The sequence below is a fragment of the Cebus imitator genome, unplaced genomic scaffold, assembly GCF_001604975.1.
Source record: "Cebus imitator isolate Cc_AM_T3 unplaced genomic scaffold, Cebus_imitator-1.0 Scaffold61, whole genome shotgun sequence".
In the NCBI taxonomy this organism is placed as follows: Eukaryota; Metazoa; Chordata; class Mammalia; order Primates; family Cebidae; genus Cebus; species Cebus imitator.
Window position 1 is genome coordinate 6,642,145 of NW_016107376.1, and position 11,779 is coordinate 6,653,923.

The 11,779-nt window shown below is 49.0% G+C and overlaps 1 protein-coding gene across 2 annotated transcripts in view; it reads left to right on the forward strand.

Annotated features, from left to right (window-relative positions):
* Positions 1-4,370: 4,370 nt before the first annotated feature.
* Positions 4,371-11,779, forward strand: part of SEPHS1 (selenophosphate synthetase 1) — a 31,531-nt gene continuing 24,122 nt past the window's right edge. The window contains exons 1-2 of one of the 2 annotated variants that reach the window (XM_017529844.2): positions 4,371-4,663; positions 7,860-8,129. In XM_017529844.2, the coding sequence (XP_017385333.1) occupies positions 7,937-8,129 (193 nt within the window). In that variant the 5' untranslated portion in view covers positions 4,371-4,663; positions 7,860-7,936. Of the gene's footprint in view, positions 4,664-5,245; positions 5,377-7,859; positions 8,130-11,779 lie in introns of those variants that run through there. The other variant, XM_017529846.2, reaches the window with a different exon arrangement.

Here is an 11,779-nt window from a genome sequence, read left to right on the forward strand (position 1 = left end):
CCAGGCGTGGTGGAAGGTGCCTGTCATCCCAGCTACTGAAGAGGAAGAGGCAGGAGAATTGCTTGATCACACCACTGCACTCCAGCCTGGGTGACAGAGTGAGACTCTGTCTAAAAAAGAGAAAAAGAAAAAGAAAAAGAAAGAGAGAAAGAAAGAAAGGAAAGAAAAAGGAAGGACAGAAGGAAGGAAAGAAGGAAGGAGAGAGAAGTAGAAGCTAGGTCACAAAAGGCTGTTTTTGTTTCTCTTTGTTTTTTACCATATTAAGGAGTCTGAAATGTATCCTGTAGCTATTATTTACTCGGTAAGTGCTTTTACTTTAGCCTATGCTATTATTTCTTTAAAGTTTTATTTAAATCAACTCACTTTTGTTGTGAACAATCATGTCCATGAAATCACAGGCTTTATGTTTTAATTAAATCCTTCGAGTGGGTGTTAAAATGAATACCCCTAACCAGAAAAATACAATATTCTTCTATGTCCTCCTTAACACATCCATGCACACCCAAGCATGAAGACCAGACTTTGAGAAATGGAGCCACAGGCGATGGGAGCTACTGCACGGTTTTAAGCAAGGAAAGGACATGATCAGGTTTGCCTTTGATAAATGTCATTCCAGCCGCTGACTCAGAATAGGGACTGAAAAGAGATGGAGTTAAGGGCTAGGGTTCCAGCACATGCAACACAGGAGATTGTCCACTAGCCAAGAAAGTTCGTAGAGGGGAGCAGATGGGAGGGGCAGAGTGGGAAGGAAAATTATTCTTTTGGATTGAAATATGTTGAATGTGAAGTGTTTGTGGAACACTTGTATAAGTTCCTGAATGCCTGTGTCTGGAGCTCCAGGGAGCGGGAGTCCTTTAAGGCAGTGTTGTCCACTTTCTAGTGACCACATGTGTCATCTTAAGTGTTCAAATGGCCCCATTTTAAAAAGTAAAGAGGCCATGCATGGTGGCTCACGCCTGTAATCCCAGAACTTTGGGAGGCCGAGGCAGGTGGATCATGAGGTCAAGAATTCAAGACCACCCTGGCCAACACATCAAAACCCCATTTTTACTAAAAATACAAATAAGCCAGTCATGGTGTTGGGTGCCTGTAGTCCCAGCTACTAGGGAGGCTGAGGCAGGAGAATCGCTGGAACCCAAGAGGTGGAGGCTGCAGTGAGCCACGATCACACCACTGCACTCCAGCCCGGGTGACAGTGAGACTCCATTTCAAAGAAAAATAAAGTAAAAAGAAACAGGTGACTTGAATTTTAATTGTGTGTGTGTTTAAGACTGAGTCTCACTCTGTCGGCGGGGCTGGAGTTCAGTGGCGTGATCTAGGCGCACTGCAGCCTCCGCCTCCCGGGTTCAAGTGATTCTCCTGCCTCAGCCTCCTGAGTAGCTGAGATTACAGGTGGCCACCACCATGCCTGGCTAATCTTTGTATTGTTTTTTGCTATTTTGTGTTTTTTGAGATGGAGTCTTGCTCTGTCACCCAGGCTGGAGTGCAGTGGAGCGATCTCTGCTCACTGCTAACTCCACCTCCAGGGTTCAAGCGATTCTCCTCAGTCTCCTGAGTAGCTGGGATTACAGGCAAGTGCACCAAGCCCAGCTAATTTTTGTATTTTTAGTAGAGATGAAGTTTTGCCATGTTGGCCAGGCTGATCTCAAACTCCTGGCCTCAAGTGATCTGACCACCTCAGCCTCCCAAAGTGCTGGGATTACAGATGTGAGCCACCACACCCACCCCAAATCTTCCGTTTCTTATAAGAATATGAACCATAGGATTTAGGGCATACCATAATTGAGTATGACTTCATCTTACCTTGATTAAATCTGCAAATACTTTATTTCCAAATAAGGCCATATTCACAGATGTAGGGGGCAGTCAGGATTTCCACACACCTTTTTGGGGGGGCAATTCCTTTCAAGTGGGGCTGTTAATTAGTTGTTTTGTTTTGCTCTGTTTTGTGTGAGGCAGGGTCTTGCTATGTCACTCAGGCTAGAGTGTAGTGGCGTGATCATAGCTCAATGTAGCCTTGAACTCCTGGGCGCAAATGATCTACCTCAGCCTCTGAGGTAGCTAGGATTATAGGCATGCACCATCACACCTGGCTAATTTTTAAATTTCTTGTAGAGATTCGGTCTCATGATGTTGCCCAAGCTGGTCTCAACCTCCTAGCCTCAAGCGATCCTCCTGCCTTGGTAAGCCCTGGGGCTCCAGGTATGAGCTACCCTCCCCAGTAGTAAATTGGTATTTCTAATAAGCCCCGGCCAGGCAATGCAACTTAGGAGACCATCTCTCAGACGGAGCCAGCAGAACCTGAGGATCCAGCGGGGATGGCTCCCTAGAATGGGATTCTGGTGAGTCCGGGAGTGGGGGGACAGTGGAGGAATAGCTAAAAGCAGTACACAAGGAAGAAGCTCTCATCACCAGCAAAGAAAAGGAGGCACAAGACTGCCAGATGATCTGGGCCAAGGCTGTAGTGTAGTCCTGGAGGAAGCAAGACATCTGTGGTTTACAGCCTGTGCTGCAGAGAACTGCTTCCCAGCGCGCTCGTGGTGGTGGAGGCGGGGAGGAAGAGCTGGTTCTGAGGCTGCTGGCCTCCCACCGATGCACCGGGGATCAGCCTCTGTCCCGCCCAGCCACTGGATTTCCAACTTCTGCAGAGCTCTGTCCAAGGTCTCTTTCACTTTTTTCCTGCGCTCTCCCTCCGGGGTTAATCTCACCTCTTTCGGAGGCTTTGAGCACCATTTACATGCTGATGTTACCCAGATTTGCATCTCTGAGCCCCACCCCCACACCAAACTCCCGACCTGTTTCCCAATTACCTTCTGAGTGGGAATATCCCGCTGACCTGAGATTTGCAACTCTGAGCCCTACCCCCACACCACCCGGCATACCTGAGATTTAACCTTTCCAAAGCTGAACTCACCCCGAAATTTTTTGCTTTCCATTAGTTCCTAGATCAATTAGTAGCATGGCTCCCCATTCGGTCCCTCACCAAACTGGAAACCTGAGGGTCGTTTTATCCTTTTTCCTTTCCTTCCTACGCGCTAAATCACATCAAATCCCTTCCCTGGGCCGCATTCCCCTTGCTTTCCGTTCAAGTACATCTCCAGACTTGACTAGTTCAATACCCTCTTAATGAGAACCGTGACCCTGTCTTCCCCTCTGGGAGAAGCCATCCTCCAGTGGTGGGCGCCTGTAATATCAGCTACTGGGGAGGCTGAGGCAGGAGAATCGCTTGAACCCAGGAGGTGGAGGTTGCAGTGAGCCTAGATCGCGCCATTGCACTCCAGCCTGGGCGACAGAGCGAGACTCCGTCCCAAAAATAAATAAAATAAAAAATAAAATAATGCAATCTAACATGTTCTTTGCTAACTTACAGTAGGATATAAAGAACACAGACAGGAGCCGCCTGTATTCGAGGTGGCATGACTTCTGCATCCAGCCCAAGACTAAAACCCTCAGCAACTGGCAAGCGGAAATGTTAAGAACGAAAAGGGCATCTGGGTGGCGTGCCAACCTTTCGTGCCACGTAAAGCACGTTGCGGTGATCCAAAACGTTTCTGCCTCCAGATACATTTGGAAAACGCTGACCTACAACCTAGAAAAGTTTGATCGACATTCCTGCACACTGCTGTTATAGAGGGAAGCCCTAAGATAGCTCAAAGCATTTGCCTTATTTTCAAAAGCAATGCTTTAGAAACTCGAAAGCCCGGGAAAAAAGTTATTTCATGACGTGAAGCTCCCCGTCGATGTCAATTCGAACACATCCAGGATTGCGGCTGCCATGTTCGCTCGAACATGTGCAGGACAAACAATGCAACCAGCGGGGAACCGTAAGCCTTTTTCCTGAGACTTCCTACCACGCACATGAAGTGTTCACGAAACTTTGCAGGACCTCTCCACATTTCACGAGGCTCCCGTGAACTCCGGAGCCGAGCTAAACAATAGGAAGGACAGAAGCTGGGAGTCCCCAAGCATCAAACGTGCGGCTTGTGTTTTCAAAAAAAAACTCTCCCTGGCGCCGAGGCGGCTTTTCCTAGGCTTTTAGCCTCTGCAAATTGTTCCCATGGTCATTGTCTTCCGTCAGGACGCTCCGCTGCGCGCTCGGGGAGCAGGTACAGCGCCCAGCAGAGCGACGCGCGGTTGAGCCCGGCCAGGTGGCGGAAACGCTCCCGGCCCTAGCAGCCGGGCCCGGGAAAAAGGTGGCCCGGGCGCCAAGGGCGGCTGCCAATGCAACTCGCAACTTTTGAAATCAATCCTTTTCTGCATCATGCAACGGATGCCACCGCTCCTCGGGTTTGCAACCCCCCACCCCTCCCCCGAGACCAATCATTGCCGCGCTCGGCCCTGCACGGCGCCCCCGCCCCTTTCCCCGGCCGCACGCCGCCACCCAGCCGCCCGGGCCGCCTCTTAAAGGGAGGTGGCCGGCCTTAAAGGACCCCCGCCCGCCCAGCCGGCGGGAGCGTGGCGGCCCGGCTCCCGCAGGGCCGCGCCAAGCCAGGCGAGCCCCCGCGGCGTCCAGGCGCGGGCCCAGGCTCCCGCCGTCGCCGCTGCCGCCGGGCGCGGCATTTTTATTCAGGCGACGCTTAAGGGAGCCCGGCCGCGCCCGGTGCATTGTGGGAGCGGCCCGCGGCCCGTTTTCGGGAGGAGGCGGAGGGCGCAAAGCGAGCCGGTAAGCGGCGGGCCCGGCGTGGGGGGGAGGCGCAGGCTTAAAGGGGAATCCGGGTCCGCAGGCCCGCGGCGGCCGTTGCAAATCCCCCTCCGGGCCGCCCGGGACCGCCGGGGAGCCGCGCGCCGCCGGCCCCGCCAGCCCTGCCTGGAGAGGGACAGAGCCGGGCTTGGTGGGGCCGCTTTAAAAAAGAAGCGCCGCCCGCGCCGCCGCCGCAGCCGCCGCGCGGGGCCGGGGAAGGAGGGAGGGAGGGCGGGGAGGAGCGGAGGGGAGGGCGGCGGCGGCCACGCAGGGGTTAATTTTTTCGCCCGCCGACATTTTTGCGCGGCGGCGGCGGCCCGTGCGCGCGGCGGGAGCGGCCGGCTTGGGGTCCCGGGGCGCCTCCGGGGCCTCCCCGCTTCCCCCTCCCTCCGCGCGGGCCCTGTGGACCCGGGGCTGCTGGGTTCCGGGCGCCGGGCGCCTGGACAGCGCGCCCGCGCGCTGCCTGCCGCCTCCAGCTGGCCCGAACGGGGATGGCCCGGCCGGGGCCCCGCGCTGCCGCCTCCGCCCCGCCGTCCGCCCGCGGCCCGGGCCTTCTGGGCCTTCCGAGGCGGCGGCGGCGGCGAGGGCCTGAGCCTGAGCCCGAAGGCGTCCCCGGGCTCCCCGCTCCCCGCCCCGGCCGCCTCCGACGCGGGCGTCCTGGAGAGCGCGCCCCATTGTGCGGGCCCGGCGGGGAGGTAGGTCCGGGGCTGGCGGGGCAGCGCTCCGGGCCCACCCCGCTGACCGGCTCCCCGGCTCCGCACACTCGTTGGAAGAAAAAAAAAAACAAAAAACCATGGAAACGTGCCCGGGAAGGAAAGGGTTAAACATTGTTTTAAATATTCATGCCATTGTTTTAAAGGCGTAAACATGTGGCTGCGGGGTCGCCGGACACCGTCCCTTATTAATGCAGATGGATCCCCCTGGTTCCTTAATCACTGCACATTTCCCCCGGCACCCCTCCCCCTTCCCATGCCCTCCAAAAATGCAAAATCTAATACTGTTTTCATTAGGATGTGAGTCTGAATTGTGTCCTTGGTTCCGTTTGGAATTTTAAAACTCCTGAGCGCTTTCCTAATTTAAGGTGTTTTAAACTTTTTTCACCCCTTAAAACTCTGAGAAGAAGATAGCATTTTTAAAGGAAGTGAGCTCCCCGCAATTCCCCTGCCCACCTTTTTGGGAGCTGGGAGAGGAATAGAGATTGGAGGTAGGAAAATAAGTGGATGCCTCGTGAGTTGGATTTTTTTCTTTTTTCTTTTTTTTTTTTTTTCCTGGTAGGGGTGAGGCCATGTTAAATTCGAGGCGTTTTGTGAGGCGTTTTGTGTTGTTTTTGTTGAAACGCCTTCCAAGTCAAAGTGGTATTCAAACTTTCCCCTAAGATGGCTTCAAAATTCCTGTCTCTGTCACTTGTCGCCAGTGCCTGCTCTTTTTGGGCAGGGAGGTTTCTTGGTATCGTGTTTGAAGGCTAACTCCTGTTCAGTAGTTTGCCACCGAAATCATTGCTCATCTCAAACCGTGTTTTTGTGAAGAGGGTTTGGATTACTGCCCAAACTCGGGCTTCGTGAGATTTATATGAGGGATGTGTGTCTCAAGGGATGGAAAACTCTATAAATGGGAATTATGTTCATCATCACAAATTTTATAGGGGAAACTGACCCTAAAACTTGGGGTGTCTGTAATTCTAGGCCCAATAAGGTATCAGTCTGGAAGTTTGTAAACCCTAGAAACACATGTTGTTTTTTGCTTTAGCCTCAAAGGCTAAATCACGTAGGAGTGCCTGTTCCAGAAGCTTGACGGTGGTAGTCAGGGCGGTAAATGCTGGTGATTTAGTATGGTTTAATTTGTTATTTGGGTTCTGCAATGAAATGTTAATAAGGAGTAACATTTTTTGTCAGTGATGTGTGTACCAGTTTGTTGGGCTGGTTGTTTGCTTTCTAGGAAATAACACTGCATGAAAACATGAGAGAGCTTTCCAATTTTCTGGAGAACACAGACCTTGCCCTGTTAAGCAGCCATTGCAGTTTTTAGGTTGTGCCCTTTAGAGAGGACTGCTATTAGTTTTGGATTGCCTTGTATATTCTTTCTTTTTTGTTGTTGTTGTTTTGAGAGGGAGTCTTGCTCTGTCGCCCAGGCTGTAGTGCAGTCTCGGTTCACTGCAACCTTCTCCCGGGTTCAAGTGATTCTCCTGCCCCAGCCTCCTGAATAGCTGGGATTACAGGCACACACTACCACGCCCGGCTATTTTTGTATTTTTAGTACAGAAGCAGTTTCGCTGTGTTGACCAGAGGTCTGGAACTCCTGACCTCAGGTTATCTACCTGCTTTGGCCTCCCAAAGTGCTGGGATTATAGGCAGAGCCGCTACGCTCAGCCTTGGGGTGTATATTCTTTGGCCTCAGAGGGAAAACTTTGTTTTTCTAAGATGAGGATTTAGCATTGTGAAAAATTTTGTCCAGCGCGCTTACATTAATGTCCTTTTCTTTTCTTTTCTTTTTTTTTTTTTTTTTTCTTTCTTTTCTTTTTTCTCTCTCTCTTTCTTTCTTTCTTTCTTTCTTTCTTTCTTTCTTGCTCTGTTGCCCAGGCTGGAGTAATGGCACAATTTCAGCTCACTGCAACCTCCACCTCCCAGGTTCAAGCAATTCTCCCTGCCTCAGCCTCCCAAGTAGCTGGGATTACAGGCACCTGCCACCAAGCCCAGCTAATTTTTTTGTATTTTTAGTAGAGACAGGGTTTTGCCATGTTGGCCAGGCTGATCTGGAACTCCTGATACCAGAAGATTTTCCAGAAAAGTCACCTTAGTGAGGACAGCTGGTTTCTAACCACAGTGCTTCCAGGTTGACACAGGAAGTGCCCAGTGGTGCTGTTCTAATGCTGAGTTCCAGAAGAACCTTTGGGACTTGGCTGTTCAAGGTGGCATGATGTCATATGAACCTGCAGGCTGGCCCTCTTGCCACAGTGAAAACCACAGGCCAGGTGTCACATCTTCCATAGATGTCTGTGCTGGCATAGTTCCTTGATGAAAAGACCTGTTTTATCATATGCACTACTGTGATAAATATCGGTGGTCTTGGTGATTTCAGCCCTTGTCACATTTACTTTTCCCTGTCATGTATTCACTTGATTTACTGTCACATTCCTGTGGGAATTCATTTCATGGCATCTCTGTGTTTTGGTGATACCCAGGTGGATCCGTAAAAAACCCAGCCAACCCGCAGAGGGAGGGCAGGGGCTGAGCTGTGAGGAGAGCGGGCCCCAGAACCATGTCTACGCGGGAGTCCTTTAACCCGGAAAGTTACGAATTGGACAAAAGCTTCCGGCTAACCAGATTCACTGAACTGAAAGGCACAGGCTGCAAAGTGCCCCAAGATGTCCTGCAGAAATTGCTGGAATCTTTACAGGAGAACCACTTCCAAGAAGATGAGCAGTTTCTGGGAGCCGTTATGCCAAGGCTTGGTAGGTAACCCGGTGTTTCTTTAATGGTCTGCGATCCAGTCAGTGAGTCAAAAACCAGATTTCTCGCCTCCCATGTTGCCTATTTATTTTTTTATTACAAATTTTTTTACTTTTATAGATTTGGGGAGTGCACGTGCAGTTTTGTTATATGAATCTATTACATAATGGTGAAGACTGGGCTTTCAGTGTAGCCATCACCCAAATGCTGTACATTGTTCCCCCCTTTTAATTTTTGTGAGAAGGATTAGAAGAGCAATCAATGGTAACTGTTATGTTCTTGTAACTTACATGGCACAAGTACTTGAAAGGCATCAAGAGGGGTACTCTGACAGTTTTTAAATTATGGAGTATGCGATTGAGATCGTTATATTACAGTAAAAACATTGTTTAAATTAAATTGAATTTTCTGTTAGCTGAAGATTAAACAGAATCACTTCCAAGATGATGATTTTTATGCCCTTTTCCTAAAAGGATTCCTAAAATGCTCACATGCCCTTCATGGCCCCAGGAAAGGTGGTTCCAGCCTTAGGGTTCCTGTGCAGTGTTCAGGTGGCAGTGACTGTGTCAGCAGGGCATTGGGGTTCTCTGCAGGGTGCATCAGGAGGAGGTAGGACTGCAGGGATCTGTTCATGACCCCAGGATGTCTTCCGGAACCGAGGACAGTGTTTCCTCTCTACTAAATTCCTAACGGCATGAGTGATTTCACTTTTCCCAAACACAGAGCTTAGAAACAAATTCTAGGCTCCTGGCATGTTGTTTATTCATGTTTCTTATGCCGTTTTTTAAGTACGCAGTGCAAGACTGTGATCACTTTTCCTTGTGTTTGATGCATAGTTTTGGAGGTTTGGATGCTCTGTAATTACTGTGTGACTTGATCAGCTTTCTTTTTTTTTGAAAAGGAGTCTCGCTTTGTTGCTCAGGCTGGAGTGCAGTGGTGCAATCTCGGCTCACTGCAGCCTCCACCTCCACCTCCACCTTAGGTTCAAGTGATTCTCTTGCCTCAACCTCCTCCTGAGTAGCTGGGATTAACAGGCACATGCCACCACGCCGAGTTACTTTTTATGTTTTTAATAGGGACAGGGTTTCACCGTGGTGTCCAGGCTGGTCTCAAACTACTTGACCCCAGGTGATCCTCTCACCTGGGCCTCCCAAAGTGCTGGGATTACAGGCATGAGCCGCCACACCCGGTCAGGTTTTCATTTCGTTTCCTTTTGCCCATTATTTTGTAAAGTTCATTGATCATGAGCTTGGGGTCTCCTTTCCTCCCAGATAGAGAAAGCAGATAAAAGCATAGTTGCTTTGTTTGGAAGGGAAGAAATATTACATCCCAGTCTCTGGTGGCCTGCAGGACTTTGAGGAGCTCGGTTTGAAAGCAGTTCCTGCTGTCCAGCTGATGGCCAAGCTGTGGAGAAATGAGCGAGCTGGATTTGATGTTGGCTTGTCAAGAAATGAGAGTATACTGAGGAGGCTGTTAGATGACTGTCAAGAAAAAAAAGCTGTTCATACTTAATGCTCAAAAACCAATGAAATTAAAACTTTACAGGATAAAGTAAGAATTGCTATTTATAACTTCCTCTGACAGTCACTCATATTACGTTGTGAATGTCAACCCAACTCTCCTGAGCCTCAGCTTCCTAATCTATAAAATGGATAATAATAATTAGTGTATGGGGCTGGGCGCTGTGGCCTACGCCTATAATCTCAGCACTTTGGAAGGCTGAGGCGGGCAGGTCACTTGAGGTCAGGAGTTCAAGACCAGGTTAGGCAACATGGTGAAACCCTGTCTCTACTAAAAATGCAAAAATTATCTAGGATTGCTGGTGTGTGCCTGTAGTTCCAGCTACTTGAGAGGGTGAGATAGGAGGACCCCTTGAGCACCAGAGGCTGAGGCTGCCATGAGCCAAAGTCACACTGCAGCCTGCGTGACAGAGTGAGACCCTGTCTCAAAAAAAAAAAAAAAATACTGTTTTGCATTGTTGTACCAAAAATATTCTGGGTAGGTGTGCCATGTAGATCTGTACTTACATATATAATACATGTATATGTATACACACTGTACACACACATATATATATATATTTTTTTTTTTTGAGACGGAGTTTCACTCATGTTACCCAGGCTGGAGTGCAATGGCGCGATCTCGGCTCACCGCAACCTCCGTCTCCTGGGTTCAGGCAATTCTCCTGCCTCAGCCTCCTGAGTAGCTGGGATTACAGGCACGCGCCACCATGCCCAGCTAATTTTTTGTATTTTTAGTAGAGACGGGGTTTCACCATGTTGACCAGGATGGTCTCGATCTCTTGACCTCGTGATCCACCCGCCTCGGCCTCCCAAAGTGCTGGGATTACAGGCTTGAGCCACCGCGCCCGGCCCAGTAGTCACATTTTTTAAAACCTGATAATGAGAATCTATGTTAACACAATATATAAAAATGTCTTTTCAATATGTATATATGACATTGTTATTATTATTATTTTTTTTTGAGATGGAGTCTCGCTCTGTCACCCAGGCTGGAGTCTAGAGGCGCGATCTCAGCTCACTGCAATCTCCGCCCCCCAGGTTCAAGCGATTGTCCTGCCTCAGCGTCCTGGAATGGTCCAGCTGGTGTTAAACTCCTGACCTCATGATTCTCCTGCCTAGCCTCCCAAAGTGCTGGGATTGCAGGCGTGAGCCACCGTGCCCGGCCATATAAGACATTATTAATAAGATGTTGTGTTTTGGCACCAGGTGTTTAAAATCGGGTATCTGTTTTATACTTAGAACACTTCTTCATTTGCAGTAACCACATGTCTGGTGCATAGCCACCCGCTGTGGCTAGTATCCACCATACTGGACAGCACCAGACGCTATTCTAGTAGACCATGGCGGCACAGCTGTGAAAGAGAAACCACTGCTTTTCAGCCTTGGGGCATCCTCAGGAGTCACCAGTTACTCTGATCAAAGGACTTGCTAAATTTAGAAATAAAGCGCTTTACAAATCGAATATGTTTAATTCAAATTTACGATTATTCAGATTAAGAACATTTAAAGCTCAGCAATGAATTTAGTGTCTCTTTCAGTAGTCCTGCAATTTAAATGGAAGAATAACCAGTTGTTGGAATTACCCATTTAGAGAAAATCCATTGAGTTAAAAAGTGGTATTTCTATGTAGGTGTTAGAGTGTTGTGAGATGAATTTGAGAGGTTCTGCCCATAGGCTGTTTACATGAATTACCACTCACATTCTCCTCTGAAGAATGAAAACTGACCCAGTGCCGGAAATTGTTGAAACTTGCTATTCTGTGCTTAAATTCTCCATTCCCTAGCAAGGTCTTCCAGCAAGAGTTTCTGCCTTGCCATCTAGTGTAATAGTAAATCGGCCTGTCTTCACATCCTATGGCTTTTTATTCAATATGGTTTCATTTTTGCGTCAGGAAAGATGTGCTGCCTCCGTGACCCACCTCTGTGAGGTCTGCTGCTATCGTGAGACTGAGTGAGGCAGTGCTTCCCGGCTGTTTTACATAGGCAAAATATTAAAGGTGGTTTTACTGCGATTCAGATACGATTTATTCCTGCTTGAAATTCTGAATTTATAGGGTAGATTCAAGCACTTAATTTGCTTTTATTTTTTTTGTCCTAATACTTTTTTTTTTTTTTTTTTTTTTTTTTTTT